This window comes from Streptopelia decaocto, assembly GCF_964273445.1.
Source record: "Streptopelia decaocto genome assembly, chromosome: 18".
In the NCBI taxonomy this organism is placed as follows: domain Eukaryota; kingdom Metazoa; phylum Chordata; class Aves; order Columbiformes; family Columbidae; genus Streptopelia; species Streptopelia decaocto.
The window spans coordinates 10,322,515-10,345,854 of record NC_138673.1 but is presented as its reverse complement, the minus strand read 5'-3'; the positions used below and the strand labels follow the sequence as shown (position 1 = coordinate 10,345,854).

Genomic DNA, 23,340 nt, shown 5'->3' with positions numbered 1-23,340 from the left:
TCAATACGCAAATGATTTATAAAGGGAAAACAAGTCTGTTAATGTGCAGCGAGTGATGCTCTGTGCTGGAGTCACGTTGCACTGTGTGTTAGATACGCCACAGTGCTCGGTCTCTCCTTTAACAAGGAATTTGGCTTCATTTTTTAAAAGCAGTGATAGAGCTTTACAGTTGTATTGTTGAAAGCTTTTTATTGATGTAGATTTGTATGTATGTTTAGATTTATATGTAAATGTAATTATTTAGTGAAGATGAGCAGTCAATTGAGGCCCTATCTTTTAATTTTGTGTGTTAGTAGTCATTTGTAAATTCATTTCGGTGCGGGTCAAAAACGACGGTTGCCGTTACATGTAATGCATGAAGTGTTCCTGGTTCACCATTTCCTTGGCAGCCCTGCTGCTGCAGGTTCATCTGATTTCTCTGAGAAGCAGCAGAGTTCATCACAGTCCCTCCTGCTCTTAGTCTGTCCCCACGTGGTACTTCCGTAGCCACTTCAGATGAAGAAATCCGGGCCGTGGAGCCTATTGAAACCACAGATAACTCCGATCAATCGATTAATGGAGACGTTTGGAGTTGGTGAGTGTGTCCGTGCTGGGAACACCGTGCGTCGTGTGCGGGTTGCGGGGTCTGGCCGGTGTCTGCTGCAGTTTCCTGGGGTGTCTGAGATGTTGGTGTCCGGGCTCCACGTGCTGCTCCAGGCGCCATTGGAACAGCTCTGCTTCCTCCGCTCTACTTGGAACAGAACGTGGGGCCCGAGGGTATCCTGGCTCCCCCTTGTAATTGCATCATTCCCACTATTAACTACAGAGAGCAGGTTTTTTATTTTTAATAAAAGCTTCCTCATACGCATTCCTGAGCGGTGGTTTAGGCCGCAGCGACTCAAACTGGGATGCGTCCAGATGCCGAGCCCTTACGTTTCCTGCGTGTCCCCGTTTGGATGGGGCTCGTGGCAGGGGGCTCGTTCCTGCGCTCGCTGGCTGCGGCGGGGACGCTCGGCTTCCTTCGGGCAACCAAACCAGGATGTTGTTGTGATATCCTGTTGCTTTCAGGTGAGAGGTAACTCGGAGCTTGCTCTGCTCGCTTTACAGCTGGGATCTTGGGTTGAGGTTTGGTGGTACAGATCTGAGACTCTTGGAGAGTGTGATCAGGAAATGGTGAGCTGAAGGGTGTTACTTGAGAGTTGTTGGAAAAACTTAGGAAAATAAGCTTTGCGGTTCGCTAACTGAAAATAATAATGGAAGAAACGCTCCAGGGCACTGTTGAGTAGCAGCACGACGTGTCATTTGGTGTTTCGGCCTTCAGCAAACGTGACGTTTCCCGGAGCCGGTGCCCGCGCCGGCTCAGGGGTTCCGGCGGAGCCCGGCACTTTGGGTGCTTGCAAATCTGCACCTTCCCGGGTATCAGGTTGAGCTGATCAGTGCTCTGCGTTTTCTAACAAAATCAAGACTGGAGGGGGAAAGCTAAAAATAAAAATAAAATGAGACTGCAAAGAGATGTCAGGTGAAATTTTGAATGTGTGGTGAGGGCTGCAGATGGTGGTGGCACAGAGATGCTCCCGTCCCTGAGAGCTCTGCGACGGTTCCCTTACCAAAATGCTTGGTTTGATGGTGATGATTATTATTAGTGAAAAGTTGCAGCCAGGTGCTGCCCGGGACTGACCTCTGCTCGCAACCCAAGGAGCGGGTTTCCCTCCCACAGACCGTGTTGCACGTGCAGGTTCACCGAAGGCTGCGCAGGTTTGCAGTGAAACCCCCGTGTGAATCAGCCCACCCTGGGTTAGGAGGGGGGCGCTTGCAATGGGGGAGCGTGTGCTGGGTGGCTGGATGGTGTGCAGGCGTGGGGCTGCGGGGGCCAGCAGCCGCGTGGGCTCAGCGAACAGCAGCAGGAAAGGGTCTCTGCGTGCTCGGACTCGTCAGGCTGATTTTAAAGAAAAAGGGCATTTTTTAAAAAACTATTTTTCTTCCATTTTCGCCTTCCTTTGATGAAAACACTTGAAACACCTTTTTAACTCTACATTTTAAATGCTTTCTTATAGCCATGAAAATAGACCCTTGTGTGGTTTTCAGGTCTTTTTAATTTTTAAAAGCCTTCCTTATTGCTTCTTCATAAGGAGAAATTTTTAGATTATGCGGAGAAGCAAATGTGACATTCTGTTCAATATTAAAAGTTAATTTAGGGCAGAACCAAAGACCAAGAAAAGTGTCTCTTCTTCCCCTGTACCTCCTTGTGCTGTGACCGGCCCCGACCCCCCCGCAGGCTCCGGCGCTGCCCGGGACGCGGTGCTGACGCAGCCGGAACAGAAGCGGCCGTGTCGCGGGGTGCAAAGCGGGCGGGGGTTTGACAGGCGGAACTGGCGCCGCTGCCCAGTCCTGGCAGGAGCTGCGTTGGGTGCTCGTTTCTTGGAGGAATGCTGTGGTCTGGTACTGACGGGGGCCAGAGCAGGCTATTAAACATAGCAGATTAATTCAGATTGTGGTCGTGGAAACGAGATGTTTCCCTCGGACAGCTCTTGTCACTGCTGGGGTTGATAAAAGCCTTTGGTGCCATGAAGCTGGAGAGAAGAGTAGGATTGGGTAAATATATATATAGGTGTAGAGATGCAGGATGGTCTCAGCCCTGTAGAAGAGAAAATACATCTTTGCCATGGTCCTCCTGGTTCCCACCGTCCCCGTCACGGTCGCTGCGGTTCCGGGTTGCAGCCCTGTCGCTGCGGTTCCGGGTTGCAGCCCTGTCGCTGCGGTTCCGGGTTGCAGCCCTGTCGCTGCGGTTCCGGGTTGCAGCCCTGTCGCTGCGGTTCCGGGTTGCAGCCCTGTCGCTGCGGTTCCGGGTTGCAGCCCTGTCCTGCGTGCACGGAGCCGGCTCAGCGCTTCCTCAGCCGCCCACTCTTCATCAGGGGTGGAGACTTAATTATGCAATTGCAACTTTCTATAAAATGCATCATAAAGCCCATCATGCCTTATATTGGCTTGAAAGTTATTCCAGCCTCTCCGGTTGTAGAATACACTCTTTAGGAAACTGCCTAAATTAGTGTTTTTCTTGGAGCAGTGCTAGTCAGCCCCACAGGTTGCTAATAAATAGTTCATAACCTTCTCTGAAGGGTCATTAGAATAATGAAAATGCGGCAACGCGCGGCTCTCGGTGGCCCCGGCGCAGCCCAGCGGCAGGCGGGCTCGGTCCTGCGTTAGAATCGCGAATCGTAGGCCTGACATAAACTCGGGCTTTTCTTACTGACTTGGAACTTCTTCTGCCGTTAAATCTCATTTTTTTAAAATAGGTAAAATTTATTTTTGTACTTTCAAAACACTTACAGTGAAAGGTTTAAAAATATCTAGTATGCATTAATTTAGCATGAACTCTTCCATCGGGGGTGAGGAAACACTTGTCTGATTTTGAGTGGGAGGAGAAGCCGCGTTGCCACCTGCCTCAGTTCCTGGGTTTGGTCCCTCCCGTTGATCCAACAATGAGGAATGAGGAGGGAAGAGGATGCAGCAGCGAGCTGGAGAACGGGCCGGGGGTCGCAGGCGCTCGGGTACCTGTCGGCTCTCAGGGCTCTTCATTCTGCTAATTTGACATTATTGAAGTTGTGTTTCCCAAACTGTGCTGCGGGTTAAAGAGAGAACGACAGCTTGATCTTTCTTTGTCTGTGCAATATTTATGTATGTAAATTGCTAGTATGTTTGCCTTTATCTCAAGATATAAATACAAGATATGTACACAAATATAATGAGGCGGCACGGGAAGCTCGTTTTGTTTAAGCAAAGCGAGCATTGAGCCGTCGTGCCCTGACACTCGGCTCATGGTGGAGACAAAGAGGGAGCGTCTGGCTGCTGTTGGAGACATGGAAGTTGCCGCTTTCCATGGCGGGGGTTACGGCTCTAGCACGCTTGATCATCGGGGGTTTATGATGATATTTTCTCTTTTGGTGAAGACTGAAAAAAGACAAAGACTAAAAATAAATATATATCTATTTTTGCTGTGACTGTGGAAACATGGTTAGTTGTACCCAGCAGGTGGCTGAGGGGCCCGATCGGCAGAAACCAGCAGCGCTTCCAGCGCAATCAAAGTTAAGTGCAGAAATTTAATTAAATGGCAGCAAGGCTGGCAGAAACTTTATAAAGCAGCAGCGCATTGTCAAATTCAACAATTATTTCAAAGAACACAAGCCACAGATGGCGTCTAATTGATAAATTAAGGTTCTGGTGCCTGATTCCGCTTACATTTAAAGGTTCTCTTTTCTTAAACAAAACCTTAAGATTTGAAGGCTGCGTGGCTGTTGTGAGAACACAGCGGGCTGGGCAGTGTGTTTGGATTCGCTTTAGTGTGGGACGGGGAGGCGGCGCAGGTTCTCCTGGGCGTGCTGGAGGGACCGAGCGGGGTTTGGGGTCGGCTCCAGCTCCCTGTGCTGGGCCGCAGGCCCCGCTCTCGGCTTTCCAGGCTCCCAGCCCGCCTGTCTGCACCCCGAAGCGTCTGTCCGTCCGGCCCTCGTTACCAGCAGCCACAACTCCTCCGGAGCCCCGTGCCCTCCCGTGCCAGCCCTTTGTAGCGCGAGGCCGCCCATCGCAGGGAACCGTGTCTTGTGGCCGCCGTCACTCGCACGTGTTGCGTGTCTTTTGAGAGGGTTCTGGGCTAGTTTTGTGTTTGCCCCTTGCTTGGTGTGGTGAGGGTTCCCCACCACGTTGTGAGCGCATCTCCGGGTCCCGCCGGAGGCGTCCCGGGTGCCTGGAGAGCTCAGGAAAGCAGGCAGACCCCGCTCGCCCTCTTTGGGAACTGAAGATGTATCAGGGATGTTCCGTCTCTGTGTGTTTCTGGTTTCCGTGTGTAAATGCAGCTCGCTCGCCGAGGTTCAGCACAGCACTTCAGAGGAGGGCAGGAAGGATTGAATCGGCTCTTCAGACACACTTGGCGCGTTGTCCTTTGGGCTGGAGAGCGGCACTTCCCTCTCACAGCGCGCGTCTGAGCAAGGACGGGAGCTGAGACGGAAAGGGCATCAGACTACGTAATAGATACGTGCAGTCTGTATCTATATACAGCATTCTTTCCTCTCTTGAGAAAAAAAATTTGCCTTCCAAACTTTTTTCTTTATTTAGGCAATTTCAGAGGGCGGATGCACGAGGGAAGCGAGCATTTCATTATCCATGTTGTGAACCTGGGGCACAGCTTCCCTGGTTGCCCCTCCGAGTGTGTTATGTGTCCTTTTCGGCATTGCCCTTCTGCTGGTAAACTCTCCATTAACCGCATTCTGCGTGATGGAGCTGAATCGTTCCGAGTGATGCAGCTGAGTCGGTGCTTGTTATTTTTGGTTACTAATAGCAGTGAGTTCAGTGACTCGGCTGCTCCCTTCCCCCCGCCTGCCCTCCCGTGCCTAAATATATCGGAGCAGCCGATGAGCACAGGCACCAGCGCTGGGCCTGTCACGCTGACTTAGCTGGGCACGGCCTAAGCTACCAGCTTGGCTTTTTGGGGTTTGAAAATGTATTCAAATATTGGCATCATAATTTGACTTGCAAATAAGTACAGTCTGGTAATGGGGCCCTTGGACAGAAAGAATGATGCAGCACTTTACACAAATATATGTCTCCTTCCCATGAAGCAGATTAGAAATAATACAATCCATGCTGATGTTTATGGCTCCATGCTTAGTGAACAGAGACGGTTTTGAGTTTTCATTAATGGTGGATTTTGCAGTGTTTAATGGAACAAAGAAAAAACACCGATGGAAATTAAAGAAATGCTAATGCCTTCCTAGGAAACTTAGAAAACATTTGGTTTAGAGGCAAATCTGCTCTGGTTGTCGTTTTCTCTCCTAATTTTTTTCCCCTTATCTGGGCTGGTTGGCTGATTGGTTCTTTAGAGCAACACTTAAGTGAGCACATTATCTTTGTTGCTGCTCCTTCCCCAAGTGGAGGCGCTGGCCGTGCCGGTGACGGCACAGCGATTTCCACAGCAACCGGGCAGGATGGCACCAATTCGGAAGTGTGATTTTACATGCAGAACAGCAGCAGGAGCAGATGGATATTGGAAACAAAATCCCCACCCCCTCCCTTCGCCTCCTTACCCTTCCGAGAGCAATAAAAGCACTTTCACAGCGTCTCCTCTGCGGATTGTCATCACTCCCCTGGATCATTCGTGCCGTGCGGCTGGAGAGCCGCGTGGGCGCTGGGGCGGGCGCGGGAGCCGCTGGGCGCGGGAGACGCTGTGCCGTGTCGGACCGGGCGCCGGGGCAGAGGAAACGAGCTCGCTTGGGCATCTTGGCCCAGATTCAGCCTGGAAGTTGTTTCATTAATTTTGGTAGTGGCCTAATGCTATTAATCCTGAACCTGACAAAACGAATGAGCCAAACCTCACCTGAGGTGTTCAGGCATACGTGGCTGCCATCTTGCATTAGAAGTTTATCGTAACACCCACCCACCATTTGGGCAAAAGCCTCAGGAACATACGCTCAGGCTGTTTTCTCAAAAAAGGTGATATTGGAAACAGACACAGAAAGGGTTTTGCATTTAATAAAATCCGAGGTCAGGGCCTCTGGTTTGGAAAAACGCAGAACTGGTTCAGTGTCCCGGTTGGGGTGCTGAGAACCAACCAAGCGGTTCCCTGTGCTCGCCGGTGCAGCCCGGCAGGCGCGGCTGGAGCCGGGTGCTCATTCGGGTTTGCACGAGGCAGCGGTGCGGAGCTGACCCTGCCAAGGTTGGGGTTTCCATGCTGGGGAGCCCTGGGGAGCTGTGGAAACGGGCCGTGGCGATGCCGGTGCCACTCGGCGTGTCTGTCCTGGTGCCGGAGCGAGGGGCTGCCCGGCTGCCCCGGCACTGATCGCGAGCACCGGCCCTTGGTCGCGGCCACCTGGGACCCGGCCTCTCCTCCCGTCACAGTAACCGTGTCACCTCTTTATGAGCCTGATGGATCTCGTGGTGCTGTAATACGCGACATGGGGGTTCAGCCAGTGCACCAGGTGTGCAAGGGACGTGCTGCTGCGGGCACAGCGCCGAGGAGAACCCCGGGAACCCCCGGGATTGCTGCCTGAGCTGTTGCTTGTTCCTGCAAAGCCTTGGGCAGACTCTTCATCAGGCTTTCACTTCCAGTTAAGTGCTTGTGTGTGTTACAGCCGCTCCAACACCGGTACAAGAAGGACACAACCCTGGGGCCCCCTGGGGCGCAGAGCCGCGTGTGAGCCGGCCGTGGGTCCTGGAGCTGCAGACTCTGCTCTGGGGCTGAGCTGCTCAAAATGACGCCCACGGCTCAAGTTTCAAAGGAGCTGGGTGTCAAACTTGCACTGAATTGAATTTCAGTGTGAGCCGGGTGTCTATTTTTGGCTCGTTAGTGGTGGGGTTGCAGACCCAGATCCTCTTTGTGTTTTTATTTTGTGATTTGATTTTGAAAACACCAGCTGTGATCCTCTATCGCGTTGTTGGTATGGATCACGTGAAGTTTTAATTAGCTTGCGTGAAGGGAAGTTTTGGTAATTGATTTAATATACAAGTGCCCCTCTGCTTTCTTTGGCTTATGTGCTGGAAAGATTGTGTTACAAACTTTCTGTTACAAGGGAGATTAAAATGCATTTTTAGGATTTTCTTGAAATCAGTGAAGTGCCTCTCGACTGTTCAGGTGAACGGTGCTATTGATATTTCACCATTTCAGATAAAAGGAGAAAATAACATCTTTATTATGATTAGCTTAACGGAACCAGTCGTGGGTGACTCAACAAATGCAAGTGCTCTTTGGTTCGGCTGGTCGCGAAGCACAGTCCCCTTGCCATGATCGTTCCAGCGTGTGTTCTACTGGAAAAGGACGTGAAGGGTTTAGATAGGAGCTCGTGGAGGGAGCGTCCTGTTGGTGAACCGCGTGCTCAACCTCGGGGAGAGTTAATCATCCTCTTCCTGTTGGTTTTCTTCAGAGCGTTACGGGATTCTCTCTCACTGTTACTCTCCCACAACATGCTCTGACGGTTGTCGCTCTGTGCGGGGCGCTGCCGGGTGCACCGGGCCCGGGGCGGCCGGAGGACGCTGCTCTGGGCCCGCTCGCTTCAATCAGGGCCCGTCAGATAAAGTCGCTATTTTAGGAAGTTCTCTTTTCCTTCCCCTCTCTCCTGGTCCATCTCGTATTCATCTGCAGTCCCACTCCTTTCACTGTCATTTCAATCTTCCTCCCAGTTAATTGACTTGGGAGATGATGCTAATTTGCCTCGGTTGGGGCTGCCACCTTTGCCTTCTCCTCATCGGCATGCGCGGGCTCTCTCCTCGCCCGTCCTGCGCTCCCGAAGGGCTGAGGCGGCTCCTCGTGCTCCAGAGAGAAGAACCCAGGCCCGGGGGGCAGTTCTGCCCCAGGTGCTGGTGTCCCGAGGGCCGGGTTGATTCTCAGTGCAGACGTTGCCGTCAGCAACAGGACTTGGTCAGTTTACCTATTCCGAGCCTTCGGTCTTCCCTTCCACCCCGTCCCGCAGGCACTTAGTTTCTGTTTTTCTCGTCTGCATTCTTTTGTACTTCTTTAAAAAGCAATGAAATATTTAAAAAACCCTCCAAACTCTTCAGGTAACTCCATAAGAAATAACAACAGCACTGATATTAATACCTGCTCTATCTGGGACAGGCTGTTAGTGCTAGAAATGATCCCTATTCTCCCCCTGTATTTTACAGATGAGCACTGAAAAGCGTCTTTATTCAGTGTGACTGTTGCTATTATGTGGCGAGGCATTCAATAAAAGTTGTGATTTATGAGATGTGTGTGGCCGTTGTTGTTTTTTGCTCTGTCATCTATCAGGGAGAGAAAAGCCAGGCCTGATAATTCTTGGCACCCAGCTTTTTGGGTTGAGAATGTCAGCTGTCGGGCTGTCAGGAGGAGTTATTTCCCCAGGTTTGTGAGATGGGCAGCGGAGCCGCCTCTCGCTGCGCCGCGGCGATAAGGGAGCGCTTTCTGTGCGCCGCACAGCGCGTCCCGTGGCCAGGCCCTTAGTGTGCCCACTTCAACTCCAGCGCTTTGTGTTCTCAATGTGTGACAGCACTTGATTGCTTAATATAAAAACGCATTCGGTTTCTTTCTTGCAGCTTTTATGTGGGTTTCTATTCCTTTCTCTCTCACTGAATGGAATGCCTTTTTTCTCCCCTTCTCTGTGACGAGGTGTTTTAAAGGTGCTCTTTTGCAAAATATGCGCACATTAGATAATCTGGTGTGGCATAAAAACTCTTTCATATTTTGGGGGCTTCACGCGTGCATCAAGTAGAGCTAATTGAAGACAGCGGCTGTTTGTCACAAATGTGAATATAAGGATGGGGACAGAGGGAAGAATTATGTTAAACACCAGGGCGATGGCGGTTTTTTCCTTATTAGTTATTTGCAGAAATGTATCAAAAAGTCATTTTGATGCAGTGTACAATAGAATCACAAACTTGTGCTTTGCATCCTAAGTGCCTGGTTAGAGCACAGTTAGAAGCTGAAATGGTTCCTCGATTAGTCCCTGGAGTCCTATATCAGTCTTTAACTCTCAGCGTGTGGTCTGTGATTTAACAATGGATGAAGGATTGCTGAACTCGAGCTGAATGTAAAACCTGACATTTTCAAACCTTCAACCCCTTTGCTTTCTCCTCTGCCGTTCTTCCCGGAGAAGATCCATCACAGCCTCGCCGCAGTGTGTGTGCCTGCAGGGCAGAGCTCTGGAGCTGGGAAGACTGGCAGACTGCGGTTCATAAAAACGGGTAGCAAATCGCTATCGGAAAGAGGCAAGAAAGGTGTCTGGCTGCCCTGAGCTCGGGGCTGTGGTGTCGGAGCTGTGGTGGAACCGTCCTGAGCGTCAGTCGTACCGCGGTTGTGACCTGGTTAGTAGCACCGAGCTCCGCAGTGTCGGGGGCTGAGGGTCCCCGAGCTCGGGTGCTGTGCCTGGAGTTGGGCCGGGCTTAGTTCTCTCTTGTTTCTGCAAGTGCCCCGAGCTGCTGTGGGGAGAGGATGCGCCGTAATCAAAGCCCAGTGCTGCCCGGTGCCGGCACAGCCCAGGGGGAGCTGAGGAATGAAAGGTGGCTTGTTCTGGGGGACAAAAGTCAGTCCCAGCCCACCAAGGTCTTGCTTAGAGATGGTCTCATTAGCGTCTGGGTGCTGAGTCACACTGTGTGTTCTGCCATCCAAATGCCAATGTATGAACACATCCGTTTTTGCAGAATCTCTTGCCAAGTACTCGAGTTTACAATGTTAACAGCTTCGAATAAATTCTTCCTGGAGATAACTGATTTATTAGGCTCCTACCCTTCTGAAGGCAGAGCTAGTGACAATTAACAAACAAAGCAGCATGAGGCAGTTATCATTCTGGGTAATAAATCTCTCAGTGTTGGTTACCACTTGCTAATGGGCTCTGGAAGTAAAACTGCCCGTCAGTCAGAGCGAGCCGGCACCGGCGGTCCCTGCGTGCGCAGCACCCGCGGTCCCTGCGTGCGCAGCACCCACGGTCCCTGCGTGCGCGGCACCGGCGGTCCCTGCGTGCGCGGCACCGGCGGTCCCTGCGTGCGCGGCACCGGCGGTCCCTGCGTGCGCGGCACCCACGGTCCCTGCGTGCGCGGCACCGGCGGTCCCTGCGTGCGCAGCACCCACGGTCCCTGCGTGCGCGGCACCGGCGGTCCCTGCGTGCGCAGCACCCACGGTCCCTGCGTGCGCGGCACCCACGGTCCCTGCGTGCGCAGCACCCACGGTCCCTGCGTATGCGCACCCGCGCATGGGGTGGGGGCGATGTGGGTCCATGCTGCCCCACGGCGGTGCCGGCTGTGCCGCGGTGCCGGGGGTTCCACCGCGTGCCCACGCCTGGTCTCGCCGGACGTGCGGGTGTGCAAACCTGCGACCTGCTTGGGTTGGGGACGGCGGTCGAAGGGCGGTGACAAAGTGCGTTAGTTCCTCAGCTCTGGGTTGAACGTGCTGTGAGCGGATGAGCTATTTTGATTGTGCCGTCGTTGTACAACAGCGGCCACGTGAAGTTTGAGGCAGATTGGGCGATCCCTCATTTTCCTTTGGTTTTCTGTGGCTGGAGCTGGATCTCATTACTCGTGCGGAGGGACGGCCCTTGGCGCGCAGTGCTCCCCTCGGCGTGCAGAGCTCTCCCCTTGGCGCGCAGTGCTCCCCTCGGCGTGCAGGGCTCTCCCCTTGGCGCGCAGTGCTCCCCTCGGCGTGCAGTGCTCTCCCCTCGGCGTGCAGTGCTCCCCTCGGCGTGCAGTGCTCCCCTCGGCGTGCAGAGCTCTCCCCTCGGCGTGCAGTGCTCCCCTCGGCGTGCAGGGCTCTCCCCTCGGCGTGCAGGGCTCTCCCCTCGGCGTGCAGGGCTCTCCCCTCGGCGTGCAGGGCTCTCCCCTCGGCGTGCAGGGCTCTCCCCTCGGCGTGCAGGGCTCTCCCCTCGGCGTGCAGGGCTCTCCCCTCGGCGTGCAGAGCTCTCCCCTCGGCGCGCAGTGCTCCCCTCGGCGCGCAGGGCTCTCCCCTCGGCGCGCAGTGCTCCCCTCGGCGTGCAGTGCTCCCCTCGGCGCGCCGTCCTGCTCTGGCTCCCAGCTCGCCGGCGCAAGGCTGAGAAACGAGCCCTCCAAGCTTTGCTCGGTAGTTCCTGTTGTTCCCCAGCAGCATCTTTGTTCGGATAAACAACTGGTCCGAGACCTGTTAGCGTGGTTTCCAGCATCAGGGAGATATTTCTTGCTGGGTTTGTAAAAATGATCTAAATGGATCCGACATCCTGGCCATAAAACATCTGTAACATTACACATTTAGTTATGTTACTAGAGACTTGAGTTCATTTTGATGGGTAGTATTTTATCTGCTACTCTTCCCCTTCTGCAAGCAAAGCTTTCTGCAGAGGAGGATTTATAGAAATATATTTCCAGCACAAGAAAAGTCATGCACATTAAGATGTTGGAGTAAAGGAGAAATAATGTCTCTTTTTGGAGACCGTGGCTGATTTATCGTGGCGTGGTGGTCTGCTCTGACCTTCCGAGCTAGGAATAATATTTTTTTATTCTTCCTTTAATAACAATAATGTCAGTAACGACGTCTTGCACTGTTCCAGCATCTTCAAATCAGCCTTTCAGCAGGTTAGATGTTTAATGAGTGAAGCCTCACGGGCTCCATCGAGCTGTGGGGATATATTTTTGTTCTTCATTTTGTGGAAATCAAGGGACGTGGTGCTCGATGGTGCAGCGCACTCAACCTAATGAGGCTTCTCCAGACGCTGCGAGTTCAATGGTGTTAAGCGCCGAGCTGCGCGGTCCCCAGCAGGTTCCCCCCCAGACTCTTTGGTACATCAGCCCTATGGAGACCCGGCTGACTCGCCCCGTGGTCGGTGGGTGAGCAAACATCCCCCCGGGCCGCGAGCTGCGCGGTGCTCCCGCCTGCGGAACAAGCGCCGGTGTTTCTCGTCTTGCTTCCCCTCTTGCTCCTCCGGGCCGCTCCTCGGGGCCCTTCGATTCTTCGTCAAGGGTTATTTGCTCTGCTTTAGAGCCACAGCTCTTGCTCTCTCCGTGGCCGGCGGTTCCGTGTCTGCCCTGGGCGCTGCCGTTCCTGCCGCGCACCCACCGCTGCGCACGGGATCCGAGAAAACGCGGCATTTCTTAAACTCGTGAAGGTATTTCAAGAGCAGTAGTAAGCAAATCTGGACATTTGGTGCGATTTCAGTGGTCTGGCATCAGAGGAAAAGATCCCCCGGTGAAACGCGAGCGGCGTGTTGCACAGACATGGGCTTGACTCAGCCGATGAAGCAAAACTGCTCATCAGTAACTGATTGCCATGTGCGTCTAGATTATGTAGATGAAATTAATCAAGGCTAAGGGTTAAAGTTTTCCATTTGTTCTTTTCAGAGAAATCATCTGGAGTGTGTTGGGAGGGAGGTAAATTGCTTTACACATTTCCTTCACTGTGAATTTTTCTTGTTTTAGCAGAACGTTATCTAGAATCTGAACAGAGAGCTCTCACCGCTGATTTGACAGGGTTAGAATGAAAAATTAGTTGATATTAGCTTAGAGGTATTTAAGTCGTGTGTGCGTTCTGCACGGTAGAGGCTATAGACCTTTCCTTGCAGCGGCCTCGGTGGTGGGGTCTGAGCGGATTTTGTAAACTCCCACAGGGTGTGCGCTTCTCTTCGTCTGCACATGGGACTGTGCTGTCCGGATTTGTTAAACTCTGTGCTGAACCTCCAGATACGCTCCTTCCTCCTCCTTTTTGTAATAAAGAGGACTGGGATGCTTTGGGAAGCTGCTGAGCCTGGTTTCCCACCTGGACCCACTTTACCCCCCGGTTCACCCGTGGGGCCTCAGCGCACGTCGACCGTGGCCGTGCCCGTGGGGTCACATCCTGCCACGGGACACGGGCGCCCTGCCCGCAGGCTGGATTCGGCACACGGTGTTTCCAGAAGACAGTACAACATTAACCAAGGAATTGATGAATGTTGTAGTGGCCGGTTAACGCTGCGTTCCCGTCAACTGTTGCTGCCATGGCTTTGGATGGGAGGTCCCCGGGCAGAACGCCATCGCGCTCTGTCTCTCTCTGTACAATGTCAAGTTTTGCCAGTAGCCTGTAGATTTAGGAGCAGAGTCTTAATTGCTTCCTACTGGGACCTTTGTCCCTGCATTACATGGGCATTGCAAAGATCCCGCCGCTGGTACGTAGTTGTGTTGGGTGATGATCTCTGTTTGTGGTCCTGAGATGCGTTCCTTTAAAAATTCATCCTCTTCATTTAAACAATGCAGTTTTTAAGCACTGCTGAATGGTAATCAGGCATGTTAGATGAGCTGTCTGTGCTCAGGGGATAGTTAGGGTTACCTTCCTTACCATACTGTGCAGGAGAAGCCAAAGCAGCCGGGAGGATTTAAATAGGTCTTTCTCTGTGCTCCCTTCTCGCTGCCTCTGTGCTTTGCTTCTGGAACGCGCCAAAGAGTTAATGAGCACCGGAGGAGGGAGCAGCCCTAAGGGAAGTGATAGAACTGGTTCTAGCCAGGCTGGGGGGCTGTGATCTATTCCTGTTCTCTGGAGGGTGTGAAGTCTGGCTCTGGTGAATTTTACTGTATCTTTAGATATGAAGCTTGAAGGCAGATCTTGCTCAAAAAAAACGGCTGAGCTCTCACAGCTGGGGCTGGTTTTGAGGAGCGTGGATCTCCGTGAAGGGAGCTCCTCGAGGGCACGCACCCGCCTTTCTGTGCCGGGGTGCGGGGCCCCCCCGGGCAGCACGACCTCCCGCGACGGGCTGAGCTGCGGGCAGGACGGGGACGGGCACGAGGGCTCTGCCGGACCCGGCCGCGCTTGCTTGTGTTACGCCAAGGATGGCTTTGGCTATTGCTGCCAATTCATCTGTCATGGACAAATCATTTGTGTGCTCTGCCTCCTGCCGATAGCGCAGTCATCGAGGGAGGAAGAGAAAACAGCAGCCAGAACTGACCCTCCCAAAGTTAACAGCGAGACCAAAGGCAGCCAAAAACTTGCAATGTAGCAAGGACTAAGTTAGCAATTTCATTTATGAGTGGATTGGGAGAATACAATCCATCTGTATTTCCCACAGAAATCAAGGGAAGCGATTTACCCTGCTGGGAATCTGTGCTCCTTGTTGGGATTAAAGAGCCCGTTGGTTGCTCAGACCTGCCTGTGGCTCCGGTCACCGCTCGCGGGATGACGTGAGCTTACGCAGGGTCGGGCACAAGCTATTTGCACTGTGTAAGTCTTGCTGAAATCCTATTTTGAATACCTAAGCACGCTGTACGTGGCACGCGAAGCTGTGCTGCCTTTGCACAGGACCGAGCTCCTCTTGCCACTGTGGGCTGGAGAGTCTCATATGTACCAGCCAATGGTACCAGCAAAAAACGTCCCTCGTTTGTCACCCGCCTGGTGACGCCGGGGCAGGGGCTGGTTCCTGGTGTTGGGTGAGTGGAGACGGGCCGGCAGCTCTGGGAAACGCTCCTTTCTCAGCGTGGGCTTCGCGTCGGGTTTCACTGCGGTTCTTAACAGCGTTTTGGAACTTGCTATGAGGATCCTGGAGGCAAAAAAAAAACCTGGAGAATTGTTGCTTATGGTTTGTGCTCTGCCAAAGAAGCCTGGCAATTCAGTTAACAAGATCACTTCCCCGTTACATGAGTTATTGTTGTTTTTAATTAGAGGTAATGCTGTAGTTTGAATGTACAACACAATGGGGTATAAAATGCAGTTCAGCATATATACCAAAGATGATTTTTCCAATTATAAACCTATTTAGAAGGCGGATACATTAGAAATGATGAAATGCCAAAGAGCAGATGAGGTGAGCAGGCCGGAGTACGCGCGCACCCACGCGTGCACGCTGTCGGACGGGGCGGAGGAGAGCGCTCTGGAAAACTGTTATATGTGCATAATTAGTTTAATCTGAAATTAATGCTAATTTTGGCAATTTACAGTGCTAGATTCACTATTAGTACTGCGGTTCGCTTGCACAGTATGGAGGAGTTGAGGATGCGAAACCTCGGTGGGTTCCACAGAGGATGCCCTGGGCGCCTGAGCCGCTGCCCCGGGCGCCTGAGCCGCTGCCCCCGGCCAGGCCGTCCCGTTCCCCGCAAAGAGGCGCTGGTGTGCGGAGCATCCCGCTGCTCCTGCCGCCGCCGTCCGCGCTTGCCCGGGTCGCTTCCAACTGCACCTGCACCTTTGGGGAGCCCAGTTTCCAAGCACGCAGATTTAATTTGCAACAGGACCTGGCAGCGATGCGCTGGGCGTCCTGTCGGCGCTGGGCGTCCTGTCGGTGCTGTGGGTGAGCACCCATCCTGCCCAGCCGCGTCGCCTCCTGAGCCAGGAGCTTTGTGCTGGGGTGGGGGGAGAACAGCAAAAGAGGGGCTGCAGCTCCTGTGTTAGAGATAGACTGGGCTTGGCTCTGTAAAGAGGGGGGAGTACTTGTTGCTTGAGATTCTGGGAATTCTGCAAAATGTTTCATCAGCTTAAAACCACCTGTATTTGTTCCGAACAGTCATAATAACAAGAGGGTTTTGGGGTGGGGAGCCCACCAGGAAAGCGAAGCACAGAGCTGGTACGCGAGTGGGCAGAGGTATTAATAGGTATTAATGGACACTGAACCGGACACTCTGACTTTGCAAAACTGCAGTTCCTGCGTCGTACCCGGGTCACTTGTGTTGAGCCCACATAGTGCAGTGATGTGTTTGAGTGGGATGAGACTTGTATTTCCAGCTACTGAATCTTGAGCCTGTTGCTTAGAGAAGATTTACCTTATATGCCCCAAACTGATTTAATCACAACCTTAACCTTGCAAGAAGTGGCCTAAAAGCAGCAGACCTGCCGTGCTAAAGCAGGGTGGTTTTTTCGCGCTTCTGCAACACCCGGAGTGTTTGCTCGGTTTCAGAACACAAAGGCGAATGTATTTTCCAAAAGCCAAGCCAATAAAGAGGCTGTAACCTTGAATGACTCCTCGCAGTAGTAGTCACACGTGTTTTGATTAACGGCAACACTGGCACAATGTACAAACAAAGCAATTCCGCAGGTACTTACAATTAATGGACTTTAGAACCAGCCTTAGATCTAACCGTCCCATCAATTCCTTCTGCAGGGAGACAGACACCTTCAGTAACAACAGCTCCAAAAACATTTAATATCTGCATTTTGCAGAGCCCTGCAGTACTGAACGATAGATGTATTATACTGCAAATTTAAACCAAAGCCGCGAAGCTGGAGGTATTGTGGTTTCTGAGTGACCTCGACCTCTTGGAGTCATTCATACAACCTGGAGTTGTGATTGATTCACACAAATCACTTCATATTGGGCTTTTTGTTGTAATAAAAAAATAATTACAATGGGTGTTTTCTCAGCTCTACAGAGCAGAGCCCGGCAAGGTGTTCGGTGCCCCGCGGGGTGTTGGGTGCCCCGCGGGGTGTTCTCCTCCCGCAGGGTGTTCTCCTCCCGCGGGGTGTTCTCCTCCCGCGGGGTGTTCTCCTCCCGCGGGGTGTTCTCCTCCCGCGGGGTGTTCTCCTCCCGCGGGGTGTTCTCCTCCCGCAGGGTGTTCTCTTCCCGCAGGGTGTTCTCTTCCCGCAGGGTGTTGGGTGCCCCGCAGGGTGTTCTCCTCCCGCGGGGTGTTCTCCTCCCGCGGGGTGTTGGGTGCCCCGCAGGGTGTTCTCCTCCCGCGGGGTGTTCTCTTCCCGCAGGGTGTTCTCCTCCTGCGCCATCGCAGCCCTGGGCAACCAGGGGTTTGGGGACTTTCAGGTTAACATGAGTTTTCTCAGAGCTCGTGTGTGAATGTGCCTGTGCCTGGTCCTGGCAATCTGATGTGCTTTAAGATCTTTTTCACTGGTGATTCAGTGGCTGATACACAGCGGGTTACCTTGGTATGGTAAAACCCTGAGTTAGTGAATACTTACTTTTTTTACGTGTTGTGAGCGCTCGATCCCGTTTGGCTGATGCGTTGCGGAGCTTTGAGTGTCCGCTCTGGGCTGGCAGACTGTGCCGAGGGGACCACAGCATTATTGGGCTGTTACCCTGCCCGGGTCTTGCCTGGTAACTCATCCGCTCGGCTCACGAGAGGGTTTGCAGGTTAGAGCAGGAGCTGGAGGTTTTGTTTCCAGCTGGTCCGTGTCCCACCGCAGTTATCTAATAACTGAAAATCGGTGAGGCCGCGCCAGTACAGACAAGTCAGCCAGCGCAGCACCTCGCCTGGTGTTCGTGTTTGAGGAAGAAATGGCTGTTTCCAGCACAAACAGCAGATTTGTTGTCTGCTGGGGCTCTCCTGGGGCAGCCGGTGATGAGCAGCGGCCTCGTCCCTCCGCGGCACGGCCGGGGACAGGCGGCGTCAAACCTGCGCTGAGGCCTGGGCTGCTGGGGACGCGGGGGACAGGGGCTGGGGACGCGGGGGACAGGGGCTGGGGACGCGGGGGACAGGGGCTGGGGACGCGCGGGACAGGGGCTGGGGACGCGGGGGACAGGGCTGGCGACGCTGGGGACACAGGGGATGGGGCTGGGAGGGTCCGCGGCAGCTGGGCCGGAGGAGCCGCTGGGCCCATGCGGGCTGAGGGCAGAAGCAACAAGGGGCTGGTGGAGCCGTCCCCTCAGAGCTGGAGGCGCCGTCCCCTCAGGGCTGTGGAACCATCCCCTCGGATCTGTGGAACCATCCCCTCAGGGCTGTGGAACTGTCCCCTCAGAGCTGTGGAACTGTCCCCTCAGAACACGCGCATTGTAAGAGCAGACTTAATTTTGTGCTTCACTTTTGTACCGAAGAGCTGATTTCTGAAGCCATTTCCCAGCTCGCAACACATCTCTGGGCATTAAAACGTTGTGAATTTGCTTGTCATTACCAATATTTGCCTTGACTGAAGCTATTGAAACAAAGTAGTCTCTTTTTTTTTTTTCCCTTAACATTCAATCTTGCTTCTAAAAGAAGTAGCTCTCCTTTTATTTCTTTCTTGGTCAAATATAAAAATGATGATAATTTCAAATACTGCTTTAGAATAATTGCTTTCCTCCCTCTTTTGTGTGACAACAGAAGCTCGGCCTCATCTTAAATCAGATCCTGGCAGGCGGAGGGCTCTTGACAGCCCTGCAAAATCCTTTAGTTACAAGTTGGCTTTAGCCAATTCTTTATTTGTAAATGACAATTTTCTACAGAAAAATATATGCTTGGGATTCAATTTTGGAGCCTGAGATTGCAGCCAGGAAAAAATAATTGAATTTTTACACTGTGATTTTTTTTATTTTTTTTTTTCCCCTCTCCTTCCTAACTTAAAAAAATAAAATAACTAAGGTGAGGCTCTGTAGAGCACGGTCAGGGGACCGAGGGAAATGGCTGCCCGGCTGGGTTTGGGTGGCAGTGCAGATGTGGGTGGTGGTTGATTTGTGCTGTGCTGAGAGAACCTGGGGCTGCTCTGAGCTCAGTGTTGGGTCAGCTCGTCACAGCCGGCCGGTCCTGGGTGGCGGGGTCTGGATAACGGGTCCGGGGTGGCGGGGCCTGGATAACGGGTCCTGGATGGCAGGGTCTGGATAACAGGGTCTGGATAACAGGGTCTGGATGGCAGGGTCTGGATAACAGGGTCTGGATGGCGGGGTCTGGATAACAGGGTCTGGATGGTGGGTCTGGAGGACGGGTTGTCTCTGTGGGGAGGCCAGTGTCACCCATCACCTTGTCTGGACCAAACCCGGGGCCGTGGGGGCTCCTGGGGCCCCATCCACCCCACGGACGGTGATGCCATGAGCAGCATCGGGACCTCTCGCTGTCTCTCGTCATCTGATTGTTTTTAAAGTGACTCTGCAAGTGCCTTTTAAACTGACCCATGGAAACTTCATAAACCATCGCTGCAATTAGATGTAATTAGCTCTTGTCTGGCAAAGAGCATGCACTCCGTCTTCGGGGGGAAGGCGGCGCTTCTTTTTGAGACAGTAGCTGTGAGGATATGACACCCGGACTCCTTTTTCAGTTATATTTGCATTGAGAAACACAATAAAAATCATTTATTAAAAAAAAATATCCAGGGGCTAGAGTTGTTATTGAGTTGAGTGCCTTGACTCAGCGATTCTCAAATCAAACCAAAACAAGACAAAGGGAAAAAAGCAGTATCTAATCAAATAGAATCTGAATTGCTTTTGTAAAGAAATATTCTCATTAACTGGGCTAGGGATGGCATCTGCAGAATATTTCTCTTTTCCACATACTGTTTGAAGTAATCTGGTTAAACCGTGTGCTTGTCTTGTAATTTCTTACAGATGGTCACGAGAACAAAGAAAATATTTGTAGGTGGATTATCAGCTAACACAGTAGTGGAAGACGTAAAGCAATACTTTGAGCAGTTTGGCAAGGTAAGTTCCTGCCCAAGTGAGCAGTGCATATTTTGAATTAGTTTTTTTCTGCCTTTATTTTTCAAGTGTGTTTTGGAAGCGGGCGCCGCGCTGCCGGCCTCTCAGTGTAACGCCTCGAAGCTTCTGGAATTCCTTTTGTTTGTTGCATGTGTATGTGTACGTTATTGCCAACACCTTTGACCTGCATTAAAGAAAAGATAACCATCGGGAGGTGAATTCGTGTACGTTCAGGAAGAATTTGACCCTTAGCTGAATGATGACAGTTGCCTGCTCCATAAAATCAGCCTTCTGTTTAGCAGTGGCCAAAGGAGCAGAGAGACGTATTGCAGGGAGCTCATTAAGTTGTGAAAATGCCTGAAGGAGCCACATGAATAGCAAGAATGATATGGAAGGCACTAGGATATCCATTTAATTTCTTGTTAAAAAAATCTTTATGCAAGATCCTGTGGAAATATATGTAGAATCCTGCCATTTTTAAATACAAGTTTATGCAAGGAAGGAAAGCCGAACCTTGCCAGGACAGGCTTTCCAGTGAGGGAACAGCTCGACCCCCCAGGCCAGGCTCTGGCAAGCTGGAGTTTGGTGTCACCGATGTCCATGGAGCTTCCCGTGGTCCGTGGTGCTTGGCCAGGGGTCCCGCGAGGGGCCGGGATCGCGGGGTCTGCTCCGAGAGCAGCCGCTGGCGCCACCTCCCTGTCCCCAGTGTCCCCGCTGTCACCGCTGCCCCGTGCAGCTCCAGCTGCAGGAGCACGCTGGCCCGGACCAGAGCTGCTCCCATTCCTTGTACTTAGTTTGTTTCTTTTATCTGCCTTGAAAAGCCTTGGCCAGGCAATATTTTGTTGAGGGCCGAGGAGGGGAGTTTATAAATGGTTCCTGTTCTGGATTGATGGTTGTTTTGCAAACCATTCATTTTATTTTCAATAATAATCTTTGATTCCAGCAGGATGTTTACAGCCTGCTGAGCTTTTTATTGAAGGATTACACGAGCTTTTGGATGTTTCTTCTGTAGTTACTTCTAATTGCAGAACTCCTCTAACCTGTATTTTTGTAGTTAATAATAGTTTCAATATAAGTATTTTGCATATTGTCTGGATGCTGTCTTAATATAGTCTTTTTAATTTCACCATCTGGTAGTTTCATGCTTGTGATTTTACAGTCCCTGAGAACGCAGATGACCAGGCTGTGTTTTTCAGTAGTGACTGGTGACTCGGGACGCTTCGGTTCTGCTTCTGCCTTTCTTGAGACAGCCTGGAAGAGCTCTGCCTTCCCAAAGGCCTTCCTTTTGGAAAATCAAGTGTTTTTTTTCCAAGTGTCTTGGTTTGAAGGCTGAAAGACGAAGGCGCTGGGAATAGTGGCAGGCGTTGTGCGGGAGGCTGGGCGGCGCTCCTGCAGCGGGCTGGGGGTCCCGCAGGACTCGGTCGCAGCCCAGTTTGATGCTTCCCCGTTCCAGCCCGTGAGGAGTCGGCGAGCTCGGAGTCACTGGTGATCTGGCGAGAGGCTTCCCGGCTGTGTCACTGTCCCTCGAGCTGGCACGCGGGCATCGCGGCTCTCTCTGCGGCTCCTTGCTGTCTGTCGGCTCACGCGTTGGTTCGTGGGGTGTTTTGAGAGGATTCTCCCCAGGGCTCTGGTTGTGAGAAGATGCGGAGCTCGTTAATGACCCTAGGAAATGGGGCCTTGTGGTGCAGCTAAATTAGAAGACTCGTTAACACAGCACAGCGGGTGGGATGCTGTGTTCAGATGTGGCTCTGTGGGACCTTCTCCTCCTCCGTTCCTCTTCCCCACCTTCCCTTGACTCGCTGCCACTGCGGGTTCAGCGCGGCCAGGCTGGCGGCAGCTCTGCACACCCGCCCCGCTCTCCGCTCGAGCCGCTGCCATGCGAACGTGATCCATTGGCGAGGTTTGCGTTTGCTTAGTGTTTTCCTGAAATAAAGAAAATTGCATTACATAATGAACGTGTAGAGGAGCCGCCCGTATTTGATAAGAGCATCTCAGGTGACTTGCTCTTTGAAATGCTGAGCTTATTTATTGGTGTGGAAAAAATGGCTTACCTACTGCTGTGATTCCTGAAATCCTGTTTGTACTTGCTGCAGAGCAGAGCTTTGCAACCAGGGAGGGTTGTTCTGGTAACTCAAAATACACGACGAGGCTGGAACAGCTACCGGCTCTGGGCCGGGCCGACTCGCTCCTTCAGCCGGAGTTGGCAGCAAAGGGTCTAAAGTGCTGAATTTGAACTGCAGCTTTTGGAAGAGTAAATGCCGGAACCTTTTACTCCAATAAAAAGAAAATTGCTTTAATAAACTGTCTTCCCTGACTTCACCGATGAAAATGCCTGCCTGGTAGAGCACCAAAATACGTGGTAATGATAACTCCTGAGACTTTGATTGTGAAATCTGTAAGAGTCCCAGCTTTCATTTTGCAGAGACGGGCGCCCTTGTTGCTGTGAGGTGCTGGGAAGATGGGGAAAAATCACCTGAGTGCAACCAAGGGGCTTGACAGAGGAGCACGAAGGGGCGTAACGAGCACCTGCTGATTGCTGAGGGCGCAGAGCTGGCCCCTGTGGTTATCGGGGGCTCCCGGAGAGGCGTGGTGGCCCAGGTGAGGACGTGCTGGACCATTTGAGGCTTCAGGTGTCATTTAAAAAAGGGAAAAAAAGCAGCGACAGTGTCTTAAAGCCCGACCTGGGGCGCCGTGAGCAGCGGCAGAGGCCCCACGCGCTGATGAATTGCAGCTCTCTTGGGACATGCATGTTCTGCAGCTTTTAAGCTGCAAGCAGCTGATGATAAGGACTTAGGATTCGTTTTTTACTAGGTAATGCTCCCTTTATGGAGCTCCTGTGAAAGTAGTGTAGTCCTTATTTTGTAACTTGCAATTATACTTCACATGGCGAACTGTGTAATTAGTTTGGAAGACTTATGCCTAGTCATTGGTTTATCCTAATCGGCTTTGGCTTTTCCCAACAACAAAGTGAGCTTATTTTCCTAAGCTGAAACAACTCTGCTCCCTTTGTTCCTCTCTTTTATTGTCTCATTCCTTTCATTCTGTTTTACTGCCAAAGTTTTGTTTCATTAGGCCTACAAGTCATTTCCAATCCAGTGGGCTGCTACAATGAGGCCTTTATAACTCAGCTGCCCTGGTTCCCATGTCCCTCCTGGGCTGGAGCCAGGCCTGGCTGCTTTCCGTGCCATTTTAACCCTTTCCGTGCCATTTTAACCCTTTCCGTGCCATTTTAACCCTTTTCTCTTTGCCGCCGGGCTGCTCTGGTGCTGTGGGTGCAGGGAGATGAGCTGATGGACGCCAAACGGTTGCGTGCGATCGTTAATTGGTACGTTAATGTGAACGGGCTCCAGGTACGCTTTCTGACCCAATTATCAAAACAGAATTCTGAGTAAAAATCTTCTTACTGAAAACACCGTAATTAGTCTTGTTGGGAACAGCCGCTTGAAAGAAAAGGCTCCTGTGTCCTCCCTGCTCGTGTCCAGCACGTGGAGCGGGTTCTGGTGAAGGCACCTCTCACTTAGCTTGAGCTGTTAGATCAGCTCCTTCATAACTGTTCTTGTAGAAAAAAACATGTTTTCTTGCATGGGAGAGAATACATTTAAAT

General features: G+C 52.1%; 1 protein-coding gene across 16 annotated transcripts in view; it reads left to right on the top strand.

Moving 5' to 3' along the window:
• MSI2 (musashi RNA binding protein 2) overlaps positions 1 to 23,340 on the top strand; it is a 191,437-nt gene that overhangs the window by 47,921 nt on the left and 120,176 nt on the right. For all 16 annotated transcript variants that reach the window (XR_014185675.1, XR_014185676.1, XR_014185677.1 and 13 more), the window contains one exon: positions 19,647 to 19,739. Coding sequence is in view for 13 of the 16 variants with exons in the window: in XM_082068879.1 (XP_081925005.1) it covers positions 19,647 to 19,739 (93 nt within the window). In the remaining 3 variants the exon portion in view is untranslated. The remainder of the gene's footprint in view (positions 1 to 19,646; positions 19,740 to 23,340) is intronic.